General features: G+C 62.8%; 1 protein-coding gene across 6 annotated transcripts in view; it reads right to left on the minus strand.

The window, feature by feature from the left end:
* Positions 1-2,463: 2,463 nt before the first annotated feature.
* The window catches only part of ANKS1A (ankyrin repeat and sterile alpha motif domain containing 1A), a 176,500-nt gene continuing 154,990 nt past the window's right edge, over positions 2,464-23,973 (minus strand). For 2 of the 6 annotated variants that reach the window (XM_070418725.1, XM_070418722.1), the window contains 11 exons: positions 12,486-12,584; positions 11,626-11,778; positions 11,409-11,516; positions 10,258-10,422; positions 9,153-9,278; positions 8,865-8,936; positions 8,628-8,714; positions 8,120-8,257; positions 7,015-7,185; positions 6,734-6,832; positions 4,802-6,058 (listed from right to left, as the gene is read on the minus strand). In XM_070418725.1, coding sequence (XP_070274826.1) covers positions 5,939-6,058; positions 6,734-6,832; positions 7,015-7,185; positions 8,120-8,257; positions 8,628-8,714; positions 8,865-8,936; positions 9,153-9,278; positions 10,258-10,422; positions 11,409-11,516; positions 11,626-11,778; positions 12,486-12,584 — 1,338 coding nt within the window. In that variant the 3' untranslated portion in view covers positions 4,802-5,938. The other 4 variants (XM_070418727.1, XM_070418726.1, XM_070418724.1 and 1 more) reach the window with 3 other exon arrangements.

The raw sequence follows: 23,973 nt of genomic DNA on the forward strand, positions 1-23,973 counted from the left end.
TTTCTATTGTTCCGCCTTCCGTTTTGTGGGTTTGGTCTTTCTTTTCCATTCTGCCTCTGGGCCCATCCACTAGGTTGTCATTCTGGCTCCTGTGTTTGTCAGGAGCAGCCTGGCCCGGCTGGCGATGGGCGCCCGTCCGCGTGGTGGCTGGCAGCTTTCTCTTCTTGCCTCTTCCAGTTGTTTGGCTGCAGAGCACAGGCTTCTGTCTGGGCCCTTGGTGTTTCTGCCGGGGTTTCCACTGTCCTTAGTGAGAAGCACAGGGAAGCGTTTGTCTACTTCGTCCTCCTGGAAGTTCAGTTCACGTTGATGCTGTTGTCCTGCTGTGACAGGCCGCGCCAACAGTTTCAGTTGTTCTTTACGGCACATTTTGCTATGCAGAAACGTTTGGTTTTTATATAGTTGAATATATTGATCTTTAAAAAAAGCAGAATTTTGTAACATGCTTAGAAGCAACTTTCTCATACCAAGGTTATGAAAACATCTCCCATTTTCTTATAACTTTTTGGGTTTCCTCTCTCTCTTTTACCATTTAAATAAGCACGCCATCTGGAGTTTATTTGGTGAAAGTAGGGACAGGACCCCCCCCCCCCCCCCCCCCATGGCTGCCCCATTGTCCCAGCGCCGGTTACTGGATAATGTTTCATGGTGGTAGGGCGTCTACTTTGGTCAATGCTTGTTTGTAAGTGTTCCCAGCACCTGAGGCCTGGGAGGAGCAGCCACAGCCCACAGAGGCTTCCCTGCACAACGGGCGGCTCAGAGCTCGGGGCACCGTGGGTGTGGGTCACAGAGCCTGGTGCCGGGTGGGCCTGTGGAACTGCAGGCCCACTGGGCTGCTGGCCTTGTTTGCAGGGAGCCAGTGGGCGCCAGACACCTTCAGGTGCAGTAGAGGTGGCCGGGCTGATGGGTCTCGAGCTGTCCCTGGAAGCGCTCCAGCTGGCAGAGTTCTGGGCCCTGCTGTGCGGCTGACTCAGCCTCCAAGAGTGACGCCCAGCAGCCCGGGTGCCGGGAGGATGCGGGGAGTGACAGAAATGGCCCGATGGGGAGGGGAGCACACGGGCGAGGCCTTGTGAGGGCCCATCTGCCTCAGGCTCCTCTCCACAGAGCAGAAGGCAACACCCAGGTCTCCTGACAGCCTCCGGTCCCGAGGATGCCAGTGTGGGCCCCCGACCACCGTGAGCCAGGGAGAGGTTGCTGGGTGGAGGTGGGGCAGATGCTGTTGTGTTGCATGTGCCCCATCCCTTCCTCCTGAGGCCTCCCCACCCCTTTCCTTCTCTCTTCGGCCCTTCCGTCCTCTCCCTCTGTTCAATTCTGGTTCCCATTTGGCCTAGGCTCAGAGCAGCGGGCCCAGGTGCCAGTGTGAACTGGCAGGTGTCCCACCCCCAGGTCCCCGGCCCAATTAGCACTGCAGCCAGGTCACCAGGCACACAGAAGGCTCTGATGGCACCAAAGGGACCAACAGTGACAATGTGTCCTGGGACAGTGTCTGCAGAAGGGGCACCAGTGGCCGAGGCATCTGCTGCCCAGGAGGGCGCAGGAGCAAGGGAGCAGAGGCCACCACTGGCCTGTCCACTCTCAAGGTGGCCCCTCGGAAGCCGTGTTGGAAGGACCCGGATTCGGTGCTGTCTGCCATGAGCTGGCTGGCTGCTTAGGGACAGTGCCCCTGCTCGGGGCCTTGTTCCCGTCATAAACACACCTGGGTGCTGGGTCAGTTCAGCGATGGTTGCAAAGCCCTTTACAATGGAGTATGTCACAGGCTCTGAGGACGCTGGACCAGGTTTCCAGGGTTCCCTTGGCGCCATGGGCAGGAGCTTTAACCTTTCTGAGCCTCAGTTTCCCTCTGTAAATAGGGGTGATAACACCCAGAAAAGCGCGAGGGCCGATGAGACGGTTGCCTGTATAGGGGCTGGCCAGTCAATGAAGGGGCCATTAGGGTCATTTGCAAACCTTCCCCTTTCAAAACCCAGCCTGGGCGCCTCCCCACCTTCCCTGCCACCGGCTCTGGGAGCACCGCAGGGCCAAGCCCCCACAGCCCCGGGGCTGCCCCGTGGGCCTTGCAGCCGGCTCCCAGCTGGTAGCTAGTTGTGTGTCTAAAACTCAACCTCCACAACCAAACTAAGCCCCTCAGGAAGACACTTCTTCCACAGCGTGGCCCCCACACTGCCTTGTGCAGATGCTCCACGCGTGCGGGCTGACCAGCCGACCAGGACACAGCGGACGCACCGGCCGTGGCCCCGCCGGTGCTGAGACGATGCTCCGGAGGAAGGGGCGGGAGGGGAAGTGCGGGGCCTTGAACCCAACCAGGTGAAGGGGAGCTGACCCTCCCCCTGAGGAACGTGGGCAGAGCAGATTCCCAAACTCGCCCGGCAAACAGCAGGGCTCACACCCACCCAGTGTCAGGCCTGTGCGGCACCAGAAAAACACCAGCAAACATTCCGATCCAAAGACTCCGAACAGCAAGGCAGGTTTCGTGTCGCTTCTGGTTTATTAGTTCCGTCTGTTCTAAGTTGCACGTTAGGAAAATAACAAAACCAATGCCGGGGCACAGGGTACTCACACGCCTGCAGTGAGGTCAGTCTATGTTGCTGCACAGATTGGCTGTTTGGTACCAGAAGATGTGTGTAATTCGGGCAAAACTGGACAGATGAACAATTATATGTACAGTAAAGTAAAAGGGGAAGTCATTCAAGTATCAAAATACAGAGACAGATTAAATAACATCTTTATTACAACGCGTTCCGTCGCCACACCATTGGCAACAATGCGTTCCTGGCAGCCATTCTGCGGCCTGGCCGCCTCAGAACAGACGAGGTCGGACCAGCCTCCAAGGTCTGGGCGACTGTGGCTGCCCGCCCCCGGGACCTGGCATGGATGCCCGAGGGAGTGAGCGGGCGGGCGCAGGGCCTGCCAGAGCAGCTGGCAGGCAGGAGGGCCAGCCAGAGCCTGCGGTGGCGACGGCCACCCACTCCACGTCCCACCTACACGGGCCCCACAGTTCAGAGACACAGAGACGGCTGTTACACGCGTGACCTGACGGAGACGTGCCAAGCAGGGCGTCCGCTGGAAGCCTGTCAAGTCCTGGCAGTTCCTTCCCAGCAGGGAGAGTGCCTGCCCAGGGGAGGGGAAGAGCAGGCCCCGTCCTTCCTTTTTGATATCCAGAAATAAACGCATCTCAGCACAAAGCCAGAGCCCAAGCAGACCCGCTGAGGCTTTCCAATAGGAAAATACCCTGAATAAATAAAGAACACGTAGCAGCTTCCAGGAGGAACACCTACATGTGACTCAACGCGGGCCGAGGGCTCGTCGTAGTGTCTGTGCCCTTTTGGCCTCATGGTACCCCCTGCCCTCGGCCCAGCAGAGGCCGCTCCCCACCCGCCTCCGCCCTCGCCAACTCCTGGCAGAAAGCAGGTCACCCTCACGGGGAGCTGAGGGGAGTCCTCGCAGGCCCTGGAAGCAGCAGGAAGTTGAGTCCAACTCCCAGGCTCCCGTTCAGTACCGAAAAGTGGGGGAGCCCCCTCTATCCCGGAGGGAGGCGACTGCCAGGGAACGTGGGCAGGATGGCCCAGCCTCCGGCCCTGCTTCCCATGTCTGACCGACCAGGTGCCCAGGGCTCTCCTGCACCCGCAGGCAGAGCTCCGCTTCTACCCTCCCTGGGAAAGACCTGCTGGGCCATGGCCGCCATGCCGGCCAGCTCCACCTCCCAGGAACCCGCCTTGTTTCTGGTCCACTGGGGGTGGGGGAGGGGGGGGGGGGTGGGTGTTGGAGAGATGGAGACACACACCACAGGTAAAAAGCAAAGCCCGTCCCGGAGGGCTGAGGGCAGTGAGCTCCCGACGCCACCTGCCCTGAAGGCCACACGGGGAAGCAAGCTGCCACCTTCCCTCCTCCGCGTGGAGCCAGGGGAGGGCCAGCAGCTGAGCACAGCCAGCCAGGAACTGGGAGAACCCGCGTGAGGCCTAATCAGAGGCCTGATTAGACAGATCACGAATCGGCAGGCAGCAACCTCAGCTGCCAACCCACTAATGCCCAAACTCAGCTGCCTGTTCTTTCCAACGCAACCAGGCGCCCGAGTCCCCAGAAAGCTCCTGGGCCAGGCAGCCGGGGCAGGGCTCCGACCGCGGCTCGGACCTCATGGCACAGGAACTGCTCGCTCGTCTCCAGCAGGACCTGGACCTTCCCTCCGGGAACCCCAGACCCGACAGCGACCAGAAGCCTCTGCCCCTGCCGGGTGCCTCTGAGGCGGGGCCCGGGCCAGGTGGGGACGAGAAGTGCGCTCACAGGGACCAGCGTCCAACTCGGCCGGGTGTGAAACGCAGACTAACAACACGCAGTCAGGGCTGCCCTCGGGTCCCCCTTTCCTACCCACGGGCACTGCCTCCATCCGACCCACTGGGCCTCCCAAACCCCGTCCTGAGGACAGAGGCCCTTTACCCGCCACGGTTCCGTCCCCTGACCCTACAGGCACCCGTCTAAAGGCTGGCAGTTTAACCTAGAGGTTTGAGGCAAGTGTTAAAAGTTCATTTTATAAAATTTTTTTTCTATTAAAACACGTGTTCTGGACAAGTCATATCTTGACCCTCTGGGCTCCAGTCTCCCGGGAGAGAGGCCCGCAGGGCTCCGAGCCAGGGCAGGCGCGCTCTGCAGGACGAGGCGGCAGGCGGCAGGCAGCCGGGAGGAGGCCGGCCTGGGGCTTCGAAGCTGCAGGTGATGTGGTGGTGGCGGTGCAGGTGGCGGTGGCAGAAGCCCGAGCTCCCACACCTGTGTCCGCAGCACAGCTGGTTCCTCAGTGGCTCAGCTTGGCAGAAGCAAACACAACGGGGGAGGAGAGGGTTAACCAGGGCCTGCACAGGTGGGGGACACGGAAAGGGACCAGGAAGCAGAAAGAAGACAGGAAGCGGAACAGAAGGTCCCTCACGGCCTCCCCCGAGCACCCACTGTCACCTCCACTCAGCGCGTCTGCCTGGCAGGCACGGGACAGACAGAGGACCCCTCGGTTTACCAGCGGGGGGCTCAGTCCTACAGCAGCACCACCACTGGGCGCTCTGCGGGAATGCGGTGTCCGCGCTCCCTACGGAGCTGCCCGGCTCCTGCCGCCCAGCGGACAGAGCCTCGAGGCAGCTGCAGGCCTGCCGTGTGGCGGACTGCACAGCCCTGTTCAGGGAGGGCCAGGCGATGCTGACTACCACTGACCCCGGCACTGCGGACAAGGTCAGAGGATGGGGCGCCATGTGCAGGGCGCAGGCCTCCCTCGTGCTGGGCCCTACAGGGAGGCCTTCCTCCTCGGTGAGTGAGACTCCAGGCCAGCCTGTGACTCACTGGCGAAGACAGGAGGGCCGGCCACATGTACCAGCCCTTCCTCGGAGGGAGACCCACCAGGCCCGAGACCGGCGGGGGCGAGGCAGGCCCGCGGTGCAGGTGCCCCAGGGCTGGGGCGGCCCTGGCCCTCACAGAAAGCAGCCTGGCCCTGGTCTAGCTCGTCGCCGAGCTCAGGGTCTCGGGCGGCCAGCACCTCGAGGGGAGAGGCGGGCAGCAGGAGCAGAGTGGGGGCTCTGGCTCCAGGGGTCACAGTGGTTGGTGTGTGAAGGAGGGTGCACACGGAGCTGTGAACAGCGGCCCCAGCGCTCGGCACAGAAGGCAGCGGAGGACACCGCCAGGGCCCGCCGGTCAGTGAGCACCGACGGCAGCGCCCCCGCCCGCAGGTGCACAGTGCCTGCCACAGGGCCCTGAGCCCGCTTGGCACCCCTCAAGGCAAGTCATCCCCCGAGCCGTCCGTGCCCAGGGGGCTCACAGTGTCCGGTGGTGGCACAAGCTGGGAGCACAGTGTCTGCAGCTACTGCCAAGCAGCACGGTCCCGGGGGGCCTGGCGCCAGTGGCTGGAAGGAGTCGAGAGCAGACAGGCCGGGCGGCAAGGCACAGAGACTAGTGGAGGAGAGGGTGGGTGCTAGAAGATAGTGGTCTCGTACTTGGTGCTGAGGCTCCGCTTAGAGTCTGGTTTGGGGTCCACGACCCAGGAGACGCTGGCATGGGACTGGGCATCTGGCTCCATGTCGGGCGGTTCCAGCTGCCAAGGAAGAAGGGAAGAGTCAGTGGAGCGCACACCTCCGCCCGGGGCAATAGGGCCCTGGTGCCCCTCCCCCTCCGCCCCACCCCTCTGGGCATCTCTAATGTCTGGGTGACTGTGACCAGCTGCCCACCAGCCCGAGGCTTCTCCAGCAGCGCCCGCTGGCACCTGGCGCTAGAAGCCCCAGAGGGTGTGGAGCCTGGCAGATGCAGGGCCCACAAGAGGCCCAAGTCCAAAGAGCAGGCTCCCTGTGTGCGTGTCTGTATGTGTGTGTGTGCGCATATGTGTGCATGTCTGTGCGTGTGTGCACATGAGCCTGTGTGTGTGTGTGTGCATGCCTGTGTGTGCGTGGCAGGAGCGACTCCCTCCCGGGATCATGGATCATGGTGGGAGGGCCACACTGGGCCTCGACATGGACAGCCTGTCCGGGGAGTCTCAGAGCTGTTGGCCTACGGGCGCCTCGCTGCCAGGGCATCGTGCTCTGAGCTCCACAGCTGTGGCAGGACCCCGGCGAGATCACAGCGCACGGGCCCTCCGTGGGAGGACACAGAACAAGGGCTGAAGCACAGACAGGACGGCGGGGGCGGGGCAGGAAAGGAGGACACCGCGCAGGCTGGAGGCCACGGCCTCAGAGACGGACACAGACGGGGACGGACACAGACGGGGACGCAAGACCTTGACTCCAGGACTAACAGACGGCAGCGGCAGGTAAGAAGGACGATGGGTGGTGCAGGTGTGACAGTAACAACAGCGAGTGTCGGGGGGCAGCGGCACCTGGGGTGCAAAGCAAAGCAGACAGACACGGCGACGTTACAGGGCGCTGCGGCCGCGCCGCCTGTGCGCCTGCGAGGCCGCCGGCGAGGACGGGCAGCGGGAGCCTAACGGCCGGGTTCTTTCCTGAGGGGCAGCTGCCTGAGTGTGGGAGACCCCGCGAGCCGGGCAAGGGGGCCACGTACCGCTGACTTCCTCACGCCCACGCGAGGCTTCGGCACCGGCTTGGAAGATCTCGTCTCGACGGGCTCGGCGGCAGAGGCCCCCACGGGCCGGGCCCTCTGGGCCTGCAGGGCCAGCTGGTAGGCCACCTCGAACGCCTGCCCCAGCGTCAGGATGATCTCGTAGGTCAGGGTCTGGGAGGAAAGAGCACGCTCAGCTGACAGGGGCTCCCTGGGCACCCCCTCCCCCAGCACAGGCTCGGGGCACCCGACAGGGCACAGAGCAGTCCTTTCTGTCCCAGAGCAACTGACGTATCAGGGAGCAACCTGAGCCCAGACACGTTTTGTTTCCTCGGAGAGAGAAGGTGGACGTGACCCTGTACCCAGCCGACCAGGTCCCCGGGAGACACAGAAACTGCCCAGGCGGCCACGGCCCACCTCTGGCCCCTCCCACAGGCGACCCCAGGCCCTGCGGGGAGAGCCCGCGGGGACTGGTGTCCGCACTTGTCAGCACTTTAGTTAGAACAAAGAGGGGCTGGGTTTCCGTTCCGCTCCTGTTCCTTTTGAACGTGTCACACGCTGATGAGTTTCTGCGTGTTGTGCCCTGGGCTGTACTGCGATTTTACAGGCCCGGGCCTTCAGGAGCACACGTCACAGAGCTGACGTGAGAAAAGCGGGCGACAGGTGAGTGCCAAGGACACAAAGATGGGGCGCGCTCCTCGTCCCCCCCCAACCCCACGAGGCGGGCGCATCACGCCCTCTCCAGACCAGGAGCCTGACGCTGGACGGGAACCAGCTTCAGACTCCAGAACTGCCTCAGGGCACAGGGAGTCCTCCCGCTCGCTCGTCCAGGCTGGGGCAGTGCCCTCAGCCCAGCCCCTGATCCAGAATGGGCAGGAGGGCCCTGCCGCCCCCACGAGGGGCAGAGGGCACTTCAGGAGCTGCAGGGCTGGGGACTCCGAGCGGCAGCCAAGGCCGTGACTAACTCTCGCCGGAGCAGGACGGCCTGTCGCTGAGCCCCGGACAGGCCGCTGTCCTCTGAGCCGTCTCCCTGTGCACAGAGCGGGTGGCGATGGCTGCGGGGGCTGAGCCACCAGGCGCCAGGGCAGCGCGCACCGAGACTACCCACCACGTCCACCGTGCTGAAGACGTGGCAGTAGTGGTGGCCCGTCTGCAGGTCCTTGGTGATGTAGGCGAAGGTGCAGAGGTCCTCGGGGTCCTGGGCCGCGCAGGAAATGTTCCGGATCTCGTGCTCTGCGATGACGTTCTGTTGAGGAGAGGGGCCTGGAATCCGGGCTCCCTGACACCGCCGCCTTCCTCTGCCCCCCACCCCCCGGGTGGGGACGGGGCGGGTGGCATCTAACCTCACCCGGTTTAGGTTTGGGGTCTCCCCCCTTGAGCACGGCAGCTGACGGGCTCTCCAGCCCTCCGCCTCCAGGTGGGGCGAGAGGGAAGGGCGTTGGCGGGTAGGCTGCCCGGCATGGGAGCCCTGTGCTCAGTACGGACCCCCACCACAAAGGCCCGTGAGCATGCAAGCGGGCGAGGGAGCCCACGTTGGGAACACGCAGGGTGGCGACCAGGATGGGGGTGTGGGTCGGGATGGAGAGGACTAGGGCTGCGGGGCAGGGGGAGCGCACCTTGTTGGAGGCGTCGATGAACTTGACGCCTTTGTAGGTGATGGACAGGGTGATGGTGGGGACCTTCCTCATGTGCTCGGTGGATTTCTGTAGGAAACAGGCCTGTGAACGCCTGCTCAGGGCCAAGCCCCGGGGACCCACAGCCAACAGCCTCGCCCCACCCGCCCCTGACATGGGGCCCCAGTGGCTGCAGCTGGTACCTAGCCAGCCCCGCTTCACCCCACAAAGATTACCCACCCGCATCTTGGCACAGGCGTCCTGGGTGGATTCTGTCCCTCGAAGGTCTTTGATCAACATGGAGCCCAGGTACTGTGGAGGGAGCGTGTCGGGCTCAGGAGCGCCCACATCACCACCGGGGTGACCGCCCCTCCCAACGACTCCCTGCCCGTGCGGCTGGAGGCCCCACCCCGCTGCTGGGCGCGTCTGAGGAGCCCCCCGAGCCCGAGCCGACAGCTGTGGGGGGCTGTGTGGGTGCACTGGGGTGGGGCAGGCAGCGGACGCTGCTGGCAGAGGGCAGGCACTCACATTGGCTTCATAACCGCACGACTCGAAGATGAGCTTTTCCGGCCGGTGCTGCCAACTCTGCACAGGGGCGTAGGGGGCGGCCAGGCTGGGCGGCCGGAGGGTCAGCCTGGCTTCTCGGTGCTCTTCCTGCAGAACACGCAGCGTCACAGGCTGCCTGCCCCCAACCTCCGGGCAGAGGTGAGGCCTGTCTGTCAGGGGAAAGGCGGCAGCAGGGGCCTGAGCCACCGCCCGCTCAGCCGGGAAGGCTCTGTGGTCTGAGATGAGTCTTCATGGAGGCGGGAAGGCGGGAAAGCACGCGGGCGATGCGGGCGTGAAGCGGGGGAGCGGGAGCCAGCTTCCCGGCCAAGGCCCTGGCTCTGGTCCTGGGGTGGGGACATCACGAGGCACCCACGGCCAGGGAGGCACTGGAGTGAGAGTCGCGGTGAGGTGGGGGGGCCGCTGCAGTCCCCGCGTGGGCAGTGGTGGAAGGAAGGCGGGGGAGGGGCAAGATTCAGGACGTATTTACGACCCCCCCCCGCCCCCACCAGCAATGTGCAAGTCTCTGGTGCAGAGCAACTAGAACTGCCAGACCACATCCTTTTAAATCCTGTAAAATTCATGGCCTGACGTGGAAGTGTGAGGTGAGGCAGGAAAAGGAGTGAAGCTGAAGTTCACCCCGAGGGTGAGGAGGGCACCCCGATCTGGAGGGCAGCTGCAATGAGCAAAGGCAAGGGCTGGGGTGGCCGGGAGCCGCGAGGGCGGGAGGCACCGCTGGGCATGGGAGGCTGGCAGCCGTGCCCAGCACTGGGCATGTGAACAGCGGCGGGTGGAGTTGCGGGGACAGAGAGTTCTGGGGTAAGGGCAGTGAGGTCCAAGGGGGCGAGGCGAGGGCTGGAGTGGGAGAAACAGTGGTGGTGGCCGGGGGACTCTGAGGAGGGAGGCCCTGGCAGTGACAGGTGAGTCCCGACGCAGCACCGGGAGGCTCGGTGGTGACCCAGCACGGCAGCTGCTGGGGATGCCGGGAGGAGGCCCCCAATGCCAGCCCAGCGGTGCTCGGGCCTGGGACTGGGGCTACGAGGCCCAGAGGAAGGAGGGGACCCCGCCTGCAGCCGCCCTTACTGCCTACCTGGATTCTGAAGCGCTCCGCCCGAGAGGGTGCCGCAGGGTCAGGGAGACTGTCTGGCCGCCTTCTGCCCGAGTCCCCAGGGGGCAGCAGCAGGTCAGCGGACCGGGCGGTGCACGAGTCATTCTGGCTCAGGGGGGATGACGTCTGGGAGAGCAAGTCTTGGCACTGCGGCGGGAGAAGTCCAGGTGAGGCTCAGAGCTGCAGGTGGGGGCCGAGGCCCAGCTGTGGGCCAGTCCTGGGCTGCTCAGGGCCCTCCCCCCACCCTGGCAGCGCAGACACGAGATGGGACAGACATGGGACAGGACAGACATGGGACAGGCACGGGATGGGACAGACACGGGACGGGACAGACACGGGACAGGACAGACACGGGACGGGACAGACATGGGACGGGACAGACATGGGACGGGACAGACATGGGACGGGACAGACACGGGACGGGATAGACATGGGACAGGACAGACACGGGACGGGACAGACATGGGACAGGCACAGGACGGGACAGGCACAGGACGGGACAGACACGGGACGGGACAGCAGGGGGCACGACGGCACAGGAAGTGCCTTCAGCTATCAAAGATAAACTGTCTGCCACAACCCATCGGTCTCTGGAGAAACACACAGCACAGCAGGGCCGAGGCCCCCAGAGAACAGGGATCAGCGCCTCAGTGCCCACAGCTGAGCATCAGTGGCGGCTCCCCAGGGCAGGAGGACAGAATAGCACCCCCTTTCTGAGACCCGGGGGTGGGCAGCTCAGCCCGAAGGCGGGAGACAGCGTCCTGGACCAGGACAGGGTCTGCCTGCTCTTGCAGCTGAGCACCTGTGAGGCTGAGTCAGGCTCTGCACCCTGCTGCCCAGGAACCTGCCTGCAGACCTGCCTCACAGCTCCATAGGGCGCAGGCGCGGGTCACACTGTCCGCAGGGGCCCCCCGGGGGGTCTGGATGCTTGTTTTCCTGCCTTTCCCAACAGGGCACTTCCTACTGATTCCTTAGATGGAGGCACGTGGTGGACAGAGAACCAGCCCAAACCACTGTGCCCCCCGGCCTCGGGGCAGAGAGGGAGGGTCCCCTGCTGAGGTCACCGTCTGAGACCCGTGATTCCCGCAGTTCCTACACCACAAAGAACACAGCCTCTCCCTCCCGCCACTCACTCTCAGCTGGGAGAACCTCGGGGGCTTCTGGGGCGGCTCCTCGCAGGGCCTGTCGGCGAGGGAGGCGATGATGCGCTTCCGATGGCCGAGCAGGTGAACCTTTAGGACCTGGGGGCGGGGATGCAGCAGTCAGGTGGTGGCCGGGCCCATGGCACCCCCACCAGGCAGGCGGCAGCCCAGCGCAGCGGGCAGCACACGCCCAGGCGGCTGCACTCACGTTCACCAGCTCCAGCTCCCAGAGGTTCCTCACGGAGTCGATGGAGCTGTAGCCACTGGACAGGAAGGAGTGGACGTAGTCCTGCAGCCCCAGGGAGTCCAGCCAGGAGGGCACCGACGGGGGGCTGCTCCCCTCGCAGCCCAGGGCCTTCACCTGTGGGGCGAGGGGGTGGAGCTGACACCTTGGTCCTCACGGGGCAAGGTCCCCGGGCGAGACCCAGGCCAGCGCACGCAGCCGCAGCAGAGACCGCGGCCGGGTAGGTACGGGGCAGCTTCTGAGGCCACGAAGGGGCCTGGTCTCCGGCCCCCCGTCTGGCGACCACCAGCAGCCCGAGTCTGGGTCTGGGGAGGTGGCCCTGTTAGGTGAGGCTGGTGGGGGAGGCTTTGCAGAAGGCCCGTCGGATGGGGTCACGGGCCTGATGGGACAGAAAGGGGCACTGGCCTCACTGTTGGGACTTGTTTGTGCTTCCTGCGCTCGGGGCACGTGGCAGGGACGGGGCACTGGACTCAGTCAGCGAGGAGCTCGCCTACCGGCCCCTGACTCCACCAGGGGTCAGCGCAGGCTGGCCCGGTCTCAAGTGATTCAGGAGAGACCCCAAGGGGCTCCGGGGCCAGGCCGGTGGGCACCAGGCCGCCCAGGGCAGATGCCTGCAGCCCTCCTGAGGCCGGAGCAGGTCCTCAGTCCCTCGTGCTCTGCTGGCTCTCGGGGCCTCAGCAGTTGGCAAAGTGAGTGAAACTCTGTTGCCCTCGGGGACCCAGGGATGAGGCAGCACCCCGCGTGGTCCGCATGCCCGAGCCAGGAGGTGCGGGGAGATGTCTGGCTGTGTCAGGGGCCCAGGCTGCGGGGCTGTGGGTGGTCACCTTGGGCAGGGCCCGCGCGGCCTGGAGCAGCTTGCGGCGGTGCTGCGGGTCACTGATGCCGATCTCCCGCAGGTCCTGCTCTTCCATCACGTTAGACCCCTGTGAGCAGGAAGGAGAGCGTGAGGGCCTCCTGCACTGGCGGCCGGGCCGCCAAGGGCGCCGGGTCAGCTTTTCCTGGCTCCGCGCCACATCCTCTGTGGCCTCAGGCACCAAGGAGTGGAGACTGGGCCTCCCGGGAGGTGTGTGCCCGCCAGAGGCGAGGGAAGCCGCAGCCAGGTCTGTCAGCCCGCGCTCCCACCTGAGCGGCAACCGGGGGAGCTGGGCCGTGCTGGGGCTCCGGCGGGGGCAGGGGCGCAGACCTGGGCGGGATCAGCAGGGCCCTGGGCACACTGCTCACTCAGGCCGGCCGCATGCCCTTGCCCACTCCGAGCGAATGTGCAGGCTCCGTGGCCATCCAAGGCGCAGGACAGGCAGACCAGCCCCAGGTCCCTAACAAACGACTTCATAGCTCACGGCTGTGACCATCGCCGCAGCCGGCACAGGGCGGGCACCCAGGGAACCGGCCGCCCCCGAGGAGGAGAGGAGTCCCAAGGGCCGGGAGAGGGTCAGAGCCGCGCCCACTGCCGGGCGCTGCGGGCCGGAGGAGGTGCCGCGTGCTCACTCCTGTGCGCTGGGTTCTGTTCTACTCCTCGCTTACAGATGAGGAAACGGAGGCACAGCGGCCAGAAGCTTGCCCAGGCTCACACACCGAGCGTGGAGCTAAGATGGGAGCAGACTGACGAGGCCTCCGCTCCAACCCTGTCACGATGGCCTTTTATTCACAGCCACGTCCGCCACAGACGGGTGTTTTCAGATTACGAAACAGGAAAATCCACGGGCTGCCCTGTCCCTCAGCCACAGCCCCCCGCCCCCCACTTCCACCTTCCGGGGCGCCGCCACTTCCCTGGATGTCCCCCCCCCGCCCCCAGCCCAGCTGGGCGCACACGCATGTGCAAGCTTCATTTTCACACAAACGTAATTCTTGTGCCCACCACTAACACGCACAGGAGCCGTCCCACAGCAGCGCGCGCGACCGACCGCCTCTGCTCCTGAGGCTGCGTAGACCGGGCTGTGGACGATCATGAATTACTGACCGGCTCCCCGTTTCGCTTTACACAGCTCAGCGGAAGCCCCGTCTGCGGCCCTTCTAGGGTGACATCAAGAAGAGATTGCTGGTCGGGTGTGTCCCGGTCCGGCAGACCTGGTTCCGACCTGGTTCTGGGCCCAGCACTTCCTGTCCTGCGGTGACGGAGGCCGTGCATCCTTCAGGCCTGTCCATCATGTGTCCTCACAGCACTCGGAGCCCTGCCCCGTCCCCCAGGCTCACACCCACCAACCCACCTCACAGGAGCTAGTCACCCCTTCACAGCCGGGTGCGAGGTTCGAGCACCGAGCCGAGGCTCCTTCTGCGGCCTGGGCGCCAGTGGGAACGGCGCTGCACCTTCCCCAGGAACCGCGGCCTCTCCTTTTGGGCCATCGATGGGCTGTCAGTTTTCTCTGGCTGAATGTCGGGATGCTGTCCACAGGAGGGTGATGAACCTCCACACAGGGGAAGGGAGACATCTGTGCCGCCCCCCCGCCCCCCCCCTTTCTCTGCTGCAGGGCTCGCTCTGCTCTTGGGGCCGGACTGCGGGCCCGGGGCGCTTCTTGGTTGTCGAGCTTAGCTCCAAGGTTCTTAAACAACCTTCCACATTCTTCCTGCGATTTTACCATTTCACGTTTACAATTAAACCTCAAATTACATGGGATTCACCCTCAGGTAAGGTGTATGTTCCCAGGCAGCAAGCTGTCCATCGCTGGAAAGGACTCCCTCCCCACCGGTCTGTGTCCTGATGTGTCCTCATTCCTGTTTCCGCTGCAGGTGAGGGCACAGGGCACAGGGCAGCACAGGTGCAGGACGCCCGCCCCGGCCACGACCTGCGCTCTGGATGGAGAGGGACGAGCACAGCAAGCAGTGGTCCTGAGGCCTCTGAGCTCGGGCAGAACAAGAGTCCAGGCCACCACTGCTCTGTGGGGGCCGTGTGGAGAGGCAGGCCGACATGGGTCCTGACACGTGCCGGTGCTGTGCCCGCTGGACTGGGCACGCTGACCACACGGCCCTGGGGCGCTTCTCAGCATGTCTGGCTTAGCAAGGCCTCCTGCTCCAAGGTTTCCACCACCTGAAAACCTGCCAGTAAACCTGAGATAGGAATCGCCCATTTGCAACGAAGCAGGTCAGAGGACTAACAGGATGCATGCACGGCAAGAGCTCATGAGCATCGGCAGAGGGACCATGACCCCACCTGCCACACGGCCAAGTCCGCCCGGCTGCTCTCCTGCAAAGGCGGGCGTGGTGGGGGCAGGGCAGGCGGAAGGTGCAGGCAGCAGCCGGGTTCAGGAGCAGGGACTGTCCCAGGCCTGGGGACAGGCCCCTCCAAGTGGGAGAAGCCCTCGCTGCCCAAGCCCACCGTGTCTTAAACAAGTGTCTCCCAGAGCACCCCTTCTCTACCTCCGGGGCGGGGGAAGGGGGAGCAGTGCTTCTTTCTTTAACTGGACAGAATTCCACCTCAGTGCTGAGTGGGCCCCAGAGACGGACAAGGGAGGCCCGCCAAGGCCACACAGTGAGGGACAAGCGGTCAGGACGCGGCCAGGCCTCCCCCAAGGCCACACGGTGAGGGACAAGTGGTCAGGATGCAGCCAGGCCTCTGCCAAGGCCGCACGGTGAGGGACAAGTGGTCAGGACGTGGCCCGGCCTCCACCAAGGCCTACAGCGGGGGACAAGCGGTCAGGACGCGGCCCGGCCTCCATGTCTGGGGGTCTGGAGCAGGCTGACCAGGGGAGGCCAGCCGGCCTGTGGGACTCGTGAGGGGCAGGCCGCACTGCTCTGCGGAATGCCCTGCGCGGCCACGCACTGTAATTACAGGGGCCCTGCCCGACCGGCAGGTTAGAGCAGTGCCTCCGACCCCCTGAACGCCTTCTCCTTCCCACCAGCAGCTTCCTCGGCTCCAGCAGGCTCAGAAGTGGCAGCCTGCACAGCGGCTCGTCGGCCTGGAGCCCGGGACACAGCGCAGCGGGTGTAGGGGCAGAGGGGGTCTGCAGCCAGGGTAGGGGGCACTCCAGGTGGGATAGGGCTCCTGGGAAGGGAAGGAGCACAGGCAAGAACTGCCTCTGGGAGGCCTGAGGGAGGCCTGGCTCCAGGCGGAGGGAGGGCTGTGCCACCGAGCTCTGGCCTCCAGGGCTCTGATCCCCTGAGTCTTCTTGGCCACATGACTTAGAAGGAAAGGTCCTCACATCTTGAAAGGCATCTCTCACTTGTTAATATTTTGCTGGAAGTTTAACTGCTGGACTGTCTCTATTCAAAACCACTAGAGCAGGACTGGGGCCTGGGGAGCCTGGCACACTGCGTGGACCCCTGCGCCAGCGAAAACAGGCTGAGGACCCGCGGAGGCCCCCATGGCTGCTGCGGGCAGAAACCTCATTCCCAACTGTGCCTGGTGCACCATCTGCTCGACAAAAGCCTGCGGAGTGACCAGGAACCGTACGACGGGAGGGACTGACATAAGAACCAGGAAGAAGCTGACCAGCCAGAGCCAATGCTGCTGACTCAGTCTGGGCCCCTCTGGGCCCAGGTGTGGGAAGAGGTCTGGTGCTGGGTGGGAAGGAGAGCCCCAGGGGTCTGCGGTTGAGGAGGGGTGGAGGGGGGTTCACATACTTGTGGTGGGAGGGCAGAGAGGTGGGTTGATGGCTCTGTCGGGGGAGCATGGGAGGCACCAGGCTGGTGGGGCCTGTGAGGCGGGGTGTGGAAACAGAGGATGCAAGGGCTGCGGGCGAGGGAAGGGGGCTGTCCCGGGCTGGCTCTGCTGGAGGTGGGGGTGGCGGAGGTCCATCCTGGGAGTGACTTGCCTGAGGCCACACAGCCCGTCCCTGAGCCGCCTCTTTCCTAGCCTGACTGAGGACCAAAGCAGGGAGGCAGTCCTTTGAACTTCACCCTGAAGCCAGGACTTGTTACCCGCACAAAGGGCTCAGCAGTCCCTTGGCAGAAGGTGCCAGTGAGGGGAGGGGGCCAGCTACCCCTGGGTGAACTGGGGGTGCCTGGGAAGCCGACTCTAGATCCAAGGGTCAGCCAATCTGTACCCACGCCATGCCTGCGGGCGAGGTGGCACTGCTCTGCCCACGCCTGCACCCGGGCCGGGAGGCCAGCCCCAGTGAGCCCGCCAGGGGTGGGAGAGGCTCCTGTCTGAGCCCAGGGCTGAGGCCTATGGCCAAGGACATTGCAGCCCCTCCTCGAGGAAGGTGAGCCCTCAGCGTGGAGGTGCTGGGCGACCCTGGCACCAGGTCTAGGGACCCGATTCCTTGGGGGCTGGCCCAACGTGCCCCTCCTCTGACCAGCTGGGAACCTGGGACCCAGTAGGGGCTGTGGGATACGTCCCTGAAGCCCAACTCTCCACCCCCAACTCACTCAAGCGCAGCCTTGGAAGAGCAATCGGAGCTGAGGGCAGGCCCACAGGGGCAGGGGAGCGGCAAGGCGGGGAGCACAGCTGTCTAGGGTGTGAGCCCAGAGTCTGCCACTCCTCTCCCTGGGCTGCCCCTCATGCCCATGGGGAGGCAGGCGCGCTCACCCCTCCCCCGCCTGGCCCACCCCAGGGTGCGTGTGTTGGCACAGCCCCAGCCCGCAGTGGAGAAAGCCAGAATGTCCAGTGGCGGCTGGTCTGGGAGCCCAGGTGCTGGAGAGAGTGTGTTCATCGCGGCTACTCATAGAGGACAGTTAAATGGAGGGAAGTGTGTGCCTGCAACACATGGGTATGTGACAAAGCGGGCTCTCCACTCCCGCCGCCCATGCCCAGCTTCAGCCCCAGATCTGCCCAGACTGACTCCTCCAATGGAGGTGGGAGGCGGCCCCCTCCCAGAAATGGCTCCCCGACTTCCCACTCAGCCGCCCTCCAGTCTCATTTCCATATACGGCAAGGCCTCTCCCTTCCGACAATGGCGGTCCTTTGTCCTGCCATCAGCCACAAAGCCAAGGCTGAGGCCTCCTCTCTTGGGGGAGAAGGAATGAGACAGAGCTACTGGCCTGGCCTGATTTCTCTGAGGGGAGGGGGCGCTGGTCCTGGTGCTTCTCCTGCACCCCCACCCCCCAGTCCCTCTGGGTCTCAGGAGCAGGGGGCAGTGGGAAGAGATGCTCCAGACAGAGGGTGCCCTGAATTGGAAGGAGGGAGTGAAGTGGGGTGGGGTGGGGGGTGCAACTGGGGTTCACCTGAAAAGTGCAAATTAAGAACAGACTTCTTAAATCAGGGTAGGGAGGGTGGGAGGCTGAGGGAAGAGCCGGTCTGAGTGAGCGGACAGTCCTCAGGCCCACTGCTGCACTGATTTGTGGGGCTAGCGCTGCTCCCAGGGGAGGAGCAGCTAAAGCTCATCTATATATACAAAACCCTAATATGCAAATAGACCAAACAACCAAACAACCAGTCACTATGACGTGCGCTGGGGGGGGGGCGCGGGGGAGGTGCACTCGGAACATGGTGGGCATTGGCCGTGGCGGGACGGTGGAATAGGTGAGTGGGGGCACCAGACCAAGGCAGGGAGCTGGACACTGTCATTGGGGAGAGCCTCTGGTGGTTACCGAAAATTCTTTTCTCCTGCGCGCCATGGTCCCGCTGGGCACTCACACCTGCTGCTGGTGCCGGCCCTGGCCCTGCTCACACCCGCTGCCAGTGCCAGAGCCACTGCTTGCACCTGCTGCCAGCACCTGGCACTGGCCCTGATTGCTCAGTGCTGTCAGCGGGTGTGAGCAGCGGCTGCTGGCCCCGATTGCCACTCAGGACTTCTCCACCTCCCCCTGCTCCAGAGGGGCGATCAGGGCCGGCAGCTGCCTCTCGCACCTGCTGCTGGCGACAGCCCTGTTCACACCTGCTTCTGGTACTGGAGCTGCCACTCGCACCTACTGCTGGCACTGGCCCCACTCGCACTTGTAGCCAGTGCTGGAGATACCATTCACACCCACTGCCAGCACCCAGTGCCAGTCCCAATCGCTCGGCGCCATCAGCGAGTACAAGCAGTGGCTACCAGCCCCAACTGCCCCTTAGGGCTTCTCCACCTCCCCCTGCTCCTGAGGGGCAACCAGGGCAGCAGCCGCTGCTCACACCCACTGACAGCACTGGCCGCGTTGCTGGCAGTGGCCCCAATTGCTCCACGCTGTCAGCGGGTGCAAGTGGGGCCAACGCCGTCAGCACGTGGGAGCAGTGGCAGACAGGGGACCATGGGCCGGGCAGGGGCACAAAGGATGGGCCGAGACCCAACCCTGTGCCCACTGCAGCCTTGCGGCCCACAGTTCAAGGTGCATGAATTTGTGCACTAGGCCCCTAGTCTATCCTATCTAATAATAGACAAACACGGTAATTAACCATACCTCCGCTACGCTTCCCATTGGCTAATCAGCAGGATATGCAAATTAACTGCCAACAAATATGGGGGCCGGCAGCCACGCAGCTGAAGCAAACATGAGGCTTGCTTGCTCCAGTGATGGAGGAAGCCAAGGTTCCCCACCTGCCGCGGCCCAGCTCTGAGCTCCGGATGCAACAATGTTGCAATTATAGAAGCTAAACAAACCCCAGATACCTGCTTTCAGCCAGCCACGGCCTCAGAGCTGGAGCTGGCTCTCAGCTCCAGTGACAGCTATAGAAGGTAATTAAATCCCAGAAGAAAAAAAAAGAAAAAAAAAAAAGAGGCTGGGAGCTTCAGTCACCCGCCAGCCTGAAAACGGCCCTTAGCCCCTCACCCAGGCTGGCCAGGCACCCCAGTGGGAACCCCCACCCTGAAGGGGGTGTGACCAGCTGCAAACAGCCATCAGCCCCTCATTCAGGCTGGCCAGGCACCCCAGTGGGGAACCACACCCTGAAGGGGGTGTGACCAGCTGCAAACAGCCGTCAGCCCATCATCCAGGCTGGCCAGGCACCCAAGCAGGACCCCCACCCTGATCTGGGACACCCTTCAGGGCAAACCAGCTGGCCCCCACCCATGCACCAGGCCTCTATCCTATATAGTAAAAGGGTAATATGCAAACTGACCCTAACAGCAGAAAGACTGGGGATGACTGGTCACTATGACACACACTGACGTCCAGGGGCAGATGCTCAATGCAGGAGCTGCCTTCTGGTGGTCAGTGCGCTCCCAACTGGGGGAGCTCTGCTCAGCCACAAGCCAGGCTGATGGCTGCCAGTATAGCTGTGGTGGTGGGAGCCTCTCCTGCCTCCTCAGCAGCGCTAAGGATGTCTGACTGCAGCTTTAGGTCTGCTCCCCGCTGGCAAGTGGACACCCCCCCGAGGGCTGCTGGGCTGCCAGAGGGATGTCTGATTGCCATCTTAGGCCCAATCCCCCGGGGGGCAGGCCTAAGCCAGCAGGTGGTCATCCCCTGAGGGGTCCCAGACTGCGAGAGGGCACAGGCCGGGCTGAGGGACCCCCTACCCCCGAGTGCACAAATTTTTGTGACCAGGCCTCTAGTCCTATATAATAAAAGGGAAATATGCAAATTGACCCTAACAGCAGAACGACTGGGAATGACTGGTCCCTATGACACACATTGACCACCAGGGGCCAGACGCTCAATACAGGAGCTGCCCCCTGGTGGTCAGGGAGTTCTGCTCAGCCACAAACCAGGCTGATGGCTGCCAGTACAGTGGTGGTGGTGGTAGCTTCTTCCGCCTCCTCAGCAGTGCTAAGGATGTCTGACTGCAGCTTAGGCCTGCTCCCTGCTGGCAAGTGGACATCCCCTGAGGGCTCCTAGGCTGCCAGAGGGATGTCTGACTGCCAGCTTAGACCCAATCCCCTGGGCACTGGGTCTAAGCCAGCAGGTGGTCATCCCCTGAGGGGTCCCATACTGCGAGAAGGCACAGGTCAGGCTGAGGGGACCCCCCCCCCCCCAGTGCACAAATTTTTGTGCACCGGGCCTCTAGTATATATAAAAGACTAATATATAAAGTGTCCCCTCGAGAGTTCGATCGCTCGCTATGATGTGTGCTGACCACCAGAGGGCAGTGCAGAACGAAGGAAGGCCCCAGCTGGCAGCCAGATGGCCCTGATCGGCCCTGATCACCGACCAGGCCTAGGGACCCTACCGATGCATGAATTTCATGCACCAGGCCTCTAATCTATAATAATAGAAGCGTAATATGCTAATTAGACCAGACGTCCTTCTGGATGACCTTCTGGACAAAGCTGAGGCTGTGAGGGCCGAGGCAGTGGTGGGGGCTGAGCCCCTTGAATGGATTTCATGCATTGGACCTCTAGTTAGCAAATAAACAGCTCAGTCTTTGAGAGGCCAGGTGGCTCCTTCCCGGGCCAAGGTGGGATCTCCCCCCAGGACTCCCCCCTCCACCCCCACAGCCGCAGAACCTATGTGCTGAGGAAGTAATAGAGCTTCCTGGAGCCTGGCTGGCTCAATGGGACATTTACGCTGTCTCTGACTTCAAGAATGCGGTGGATTTGCCCTGGCCGGGTAGCTCAGTTGGTTAGAGTGTCATCCCGATACGCCAAGATTGCAGGTTCAATCTCGTCAGGTCCCCCCCCGCCCCCCCCGCCCCCTGCCTTACTCTCTAAAAATCAGTAATTTTTTTAAAATGTGGATTTCCACTGGGCACTGTCTTTATCTCTTCCCTACATTAAAACAATTTTTTTTCTGAGTAGAAAAATTTGAAAAGAGGTCAAGCACAAAGAGAAATGTAAAATCCACCGACTCCACCACCTCAAGGGAGAAAAGCAGGGTTACCCTGAGGGTGTATTTTTCTAAGTGGATTTATATTTTTTTAAAAGTAAGATTGGGGTCACTCCTACCATTTTGGTGTATTTTTCTAAGGTTTTATTGTTTTAAATTTTTAGCAAAATTGGAGTTGTAGTATATAGTTTTTTAACCTGCTTTTGTCACATACCAATGCACGTACACACTTCCCCTCCATTTAACTGCCTTCTATGATTTCTCTGGGGGAGGGGGTGCTAGAGTAGCTGCGATGAATGTACTCTCTCCAGTATCTGGGCTCCCAGACTTCAGCCGCCGCTGGACATCTGGCTCCTCCATCGCAGACAGTCCCCAGGCCACACTACTGGCCACAGGGACACAGAACAGGACCCTAGTCTAAGCCAGCATCGCCTTCCCAGGGTGGAACTGAACCAATCACACACGCACCCTGCAGGGTAGGCCAGGTGGGAGGGGTGAGCGCGCGTGTCTCCCAGCGCAGACCATGGCCCCCAACCTGGGGAGCCCGGGTGTGAGGGGAGGCCCAGGGAGAGGAGGGGTGACAGGGCTGTGGCCCAGGAATCTTGGTGACGGAAAGCAAAAGCCATGCTCCCTGAAGCACGCGCGCAGCCAGGGGCAGCTACTACACAGGCAGCTGCGATGACAAGGAATAAGGAACTATTTACATCAGAACTGGTTCAAAGCCCGACTTTGCCATTCAAGGTTGGTACAAGCCAGAACCTGGTGGACAGACATACACCCAACTGCTGGGCAGGGCTGACCAAGGACTCCCATGGTGCCGAGGACGGAGCTGCTGGCAGGACGGGTGCCCTGGGCTCTGCGTTCACTGTTCACCGCTGCCTGGCAGCCGACCTGTGCCTGCCCAGGCTGACACCTTCCTCCTGCTCACCATGCTCACACCTTGACCCACAGCCCTTACTCTCTTAACGACCCCCCACCCCCAGCCCAGCCCTCACATGGAGAGAGAGAACTTGATGGTGACCGAGAGCAGCTAGTTCCAGGGTCACAGGTTCGCAGTTCCTGCAGCCAGGGGCCCGCCCTCCTGTCCCTTCACAAGGGTGCTCAGGTGATAGGGACCCTTCCAGTTTCAGGAAGCAGCACCCTATGACCCTGGTCCTCCCGAGCAGGTCCCTGTGCCCCATTCTCTGCACCAGGCACAGCATCCGTCCATCCATCTGCTGCCCATCGCCCACACGTTTGCCTTTATGAGGCCTTATTTGAGGTCCAGGTGCCATATTCATCCAAATCAACAGTGTAGATTAGCGAGGCCCAAGTCAGTCTGGGGTAAGGGCTTGATCCCAAGACCACCCAAAGCACTTGACCCGCTGGATCCGAGGACAACGTCAACTGCTTCCTGCAGGGAAAGGCTGCTGCCAGCCTCAGTGCAGGGAAAACGCACCTACCGCCTCCCATTCTGTCACGGTCACCACGGGTAACAACGGGCCCCTTTAGACCTCACGCCCCCATGAAGTGAGCAGCCAATGAGGTCCCAGGGGACAGGGAGGAACAGGGAGCCGAGCCCCGGCCCCAAATCAGAGGGGACCTGGGAAAGCCTGTCTCCTGACTCCCGGGCCAGCGCTCTCTGCCAGGAGGGGGACTGAGCTTTGTCCTGCTGCCCTGTCCGGTTTACTTAACGGCGGCCTCAGCAGGCTGCCTCGGCCCGAGCTGCACCCGAGTGGCAGCGACAGGCAGAAACAGAACGCTGGGGCCCAGCTGTACTTGTAAGAAGTAGTCATAGTGCTCTGTTAACCAGGATTGTTTCCTGGGGGCACACCTGGAAATGCAGCCCATCTCCCTCAGCAGGGAGCTGCCTGTTATCACAGAAAGATTAACAACCTCTTGCAGAAACCAGAGCCTCCAGCCCTGAAGATCCCAGCCCTTTGCATGTCACTAACTCCTTTGAAGACATCCGGCCTTTGCTTGCCCAAAGGCCTTTGCAAATCTCTAGACCTGTGAACTCCCATTTGGCAGACCCTTTGCCTACTTCCCAGGTCATCTTTGCCCCCCTTCCCAATATAAACAGCTGGCTCACGGGGGCTGCAGAGCAGATTTTTGTGGGTGACCTGCTGTTCTCCCATGCTGCCGGCAGTATTGGAATAAACGCTCATATATGATTCCACCTATTTCTGCTTAAATGGCTCACGTAGTGACAGGCTGCGTGGACCCTTGATTGTCCGGTTACAGAACGGGTTACCGGAGGCAGGAGCTCCTGCGCCATGGCGTGCGGTGGGGGCAGCTGCCGGTCTAGGGGGGCAGGGCGGGCCCCGAGCCAGAGCCAGGAGCTTACGGGGTGGGGGTGGGGGGAGGGACGGGGACTGACTCCTGTGCTCGTCTCCCGTCCTCTGGAGAAGGCGCCCAGCACACTGTGGTGGATGGGGTGGTCTGCCTGACCCGGGCGGCACCTGCGAGCGACGTGCTAACCTACCCCTGGCTCCGATGCCAGGCTCCAACTCCGGGCAACCCACTGAGCACGAGGCCGACACAGCTCCCTCCTGGGAAAGGGGGTCATGGGGCCTGGAGAGGGGGCGAGGGCGCCTCTGGGCCAGGAGACCCAGCTTCCAGTCACAGTCAGCTGCCTGCTCGAGGGACAACCTTGGGGAAATTAATTCCTGAGTCCTGAATGGGACCCCAGGAGTCCACAGATGGGCTGCAGGGCTGCCCTTGGACCCTGGGCCCTGACACTTGGCGTGTCAGCAGGTCTGTACCTTAGGGAGACACACGGCC

Source organism: Myotis yumanensis, unplaced genomic scaffold (genome assembly GCF_028538775.1).
Source record: "Myotis yumanensis isolate MYYU_CA2020_CCGP unplaced genomic scaffold, mMyoYum1.0.hap1 SCAF_6, whole genome shotgun sequence".
NCBI lineage: Eukaryota > Metazoa > Chordata > Mammalia > Chiroptera > Vespertilionidae > Myotis > Myotis yumanensis.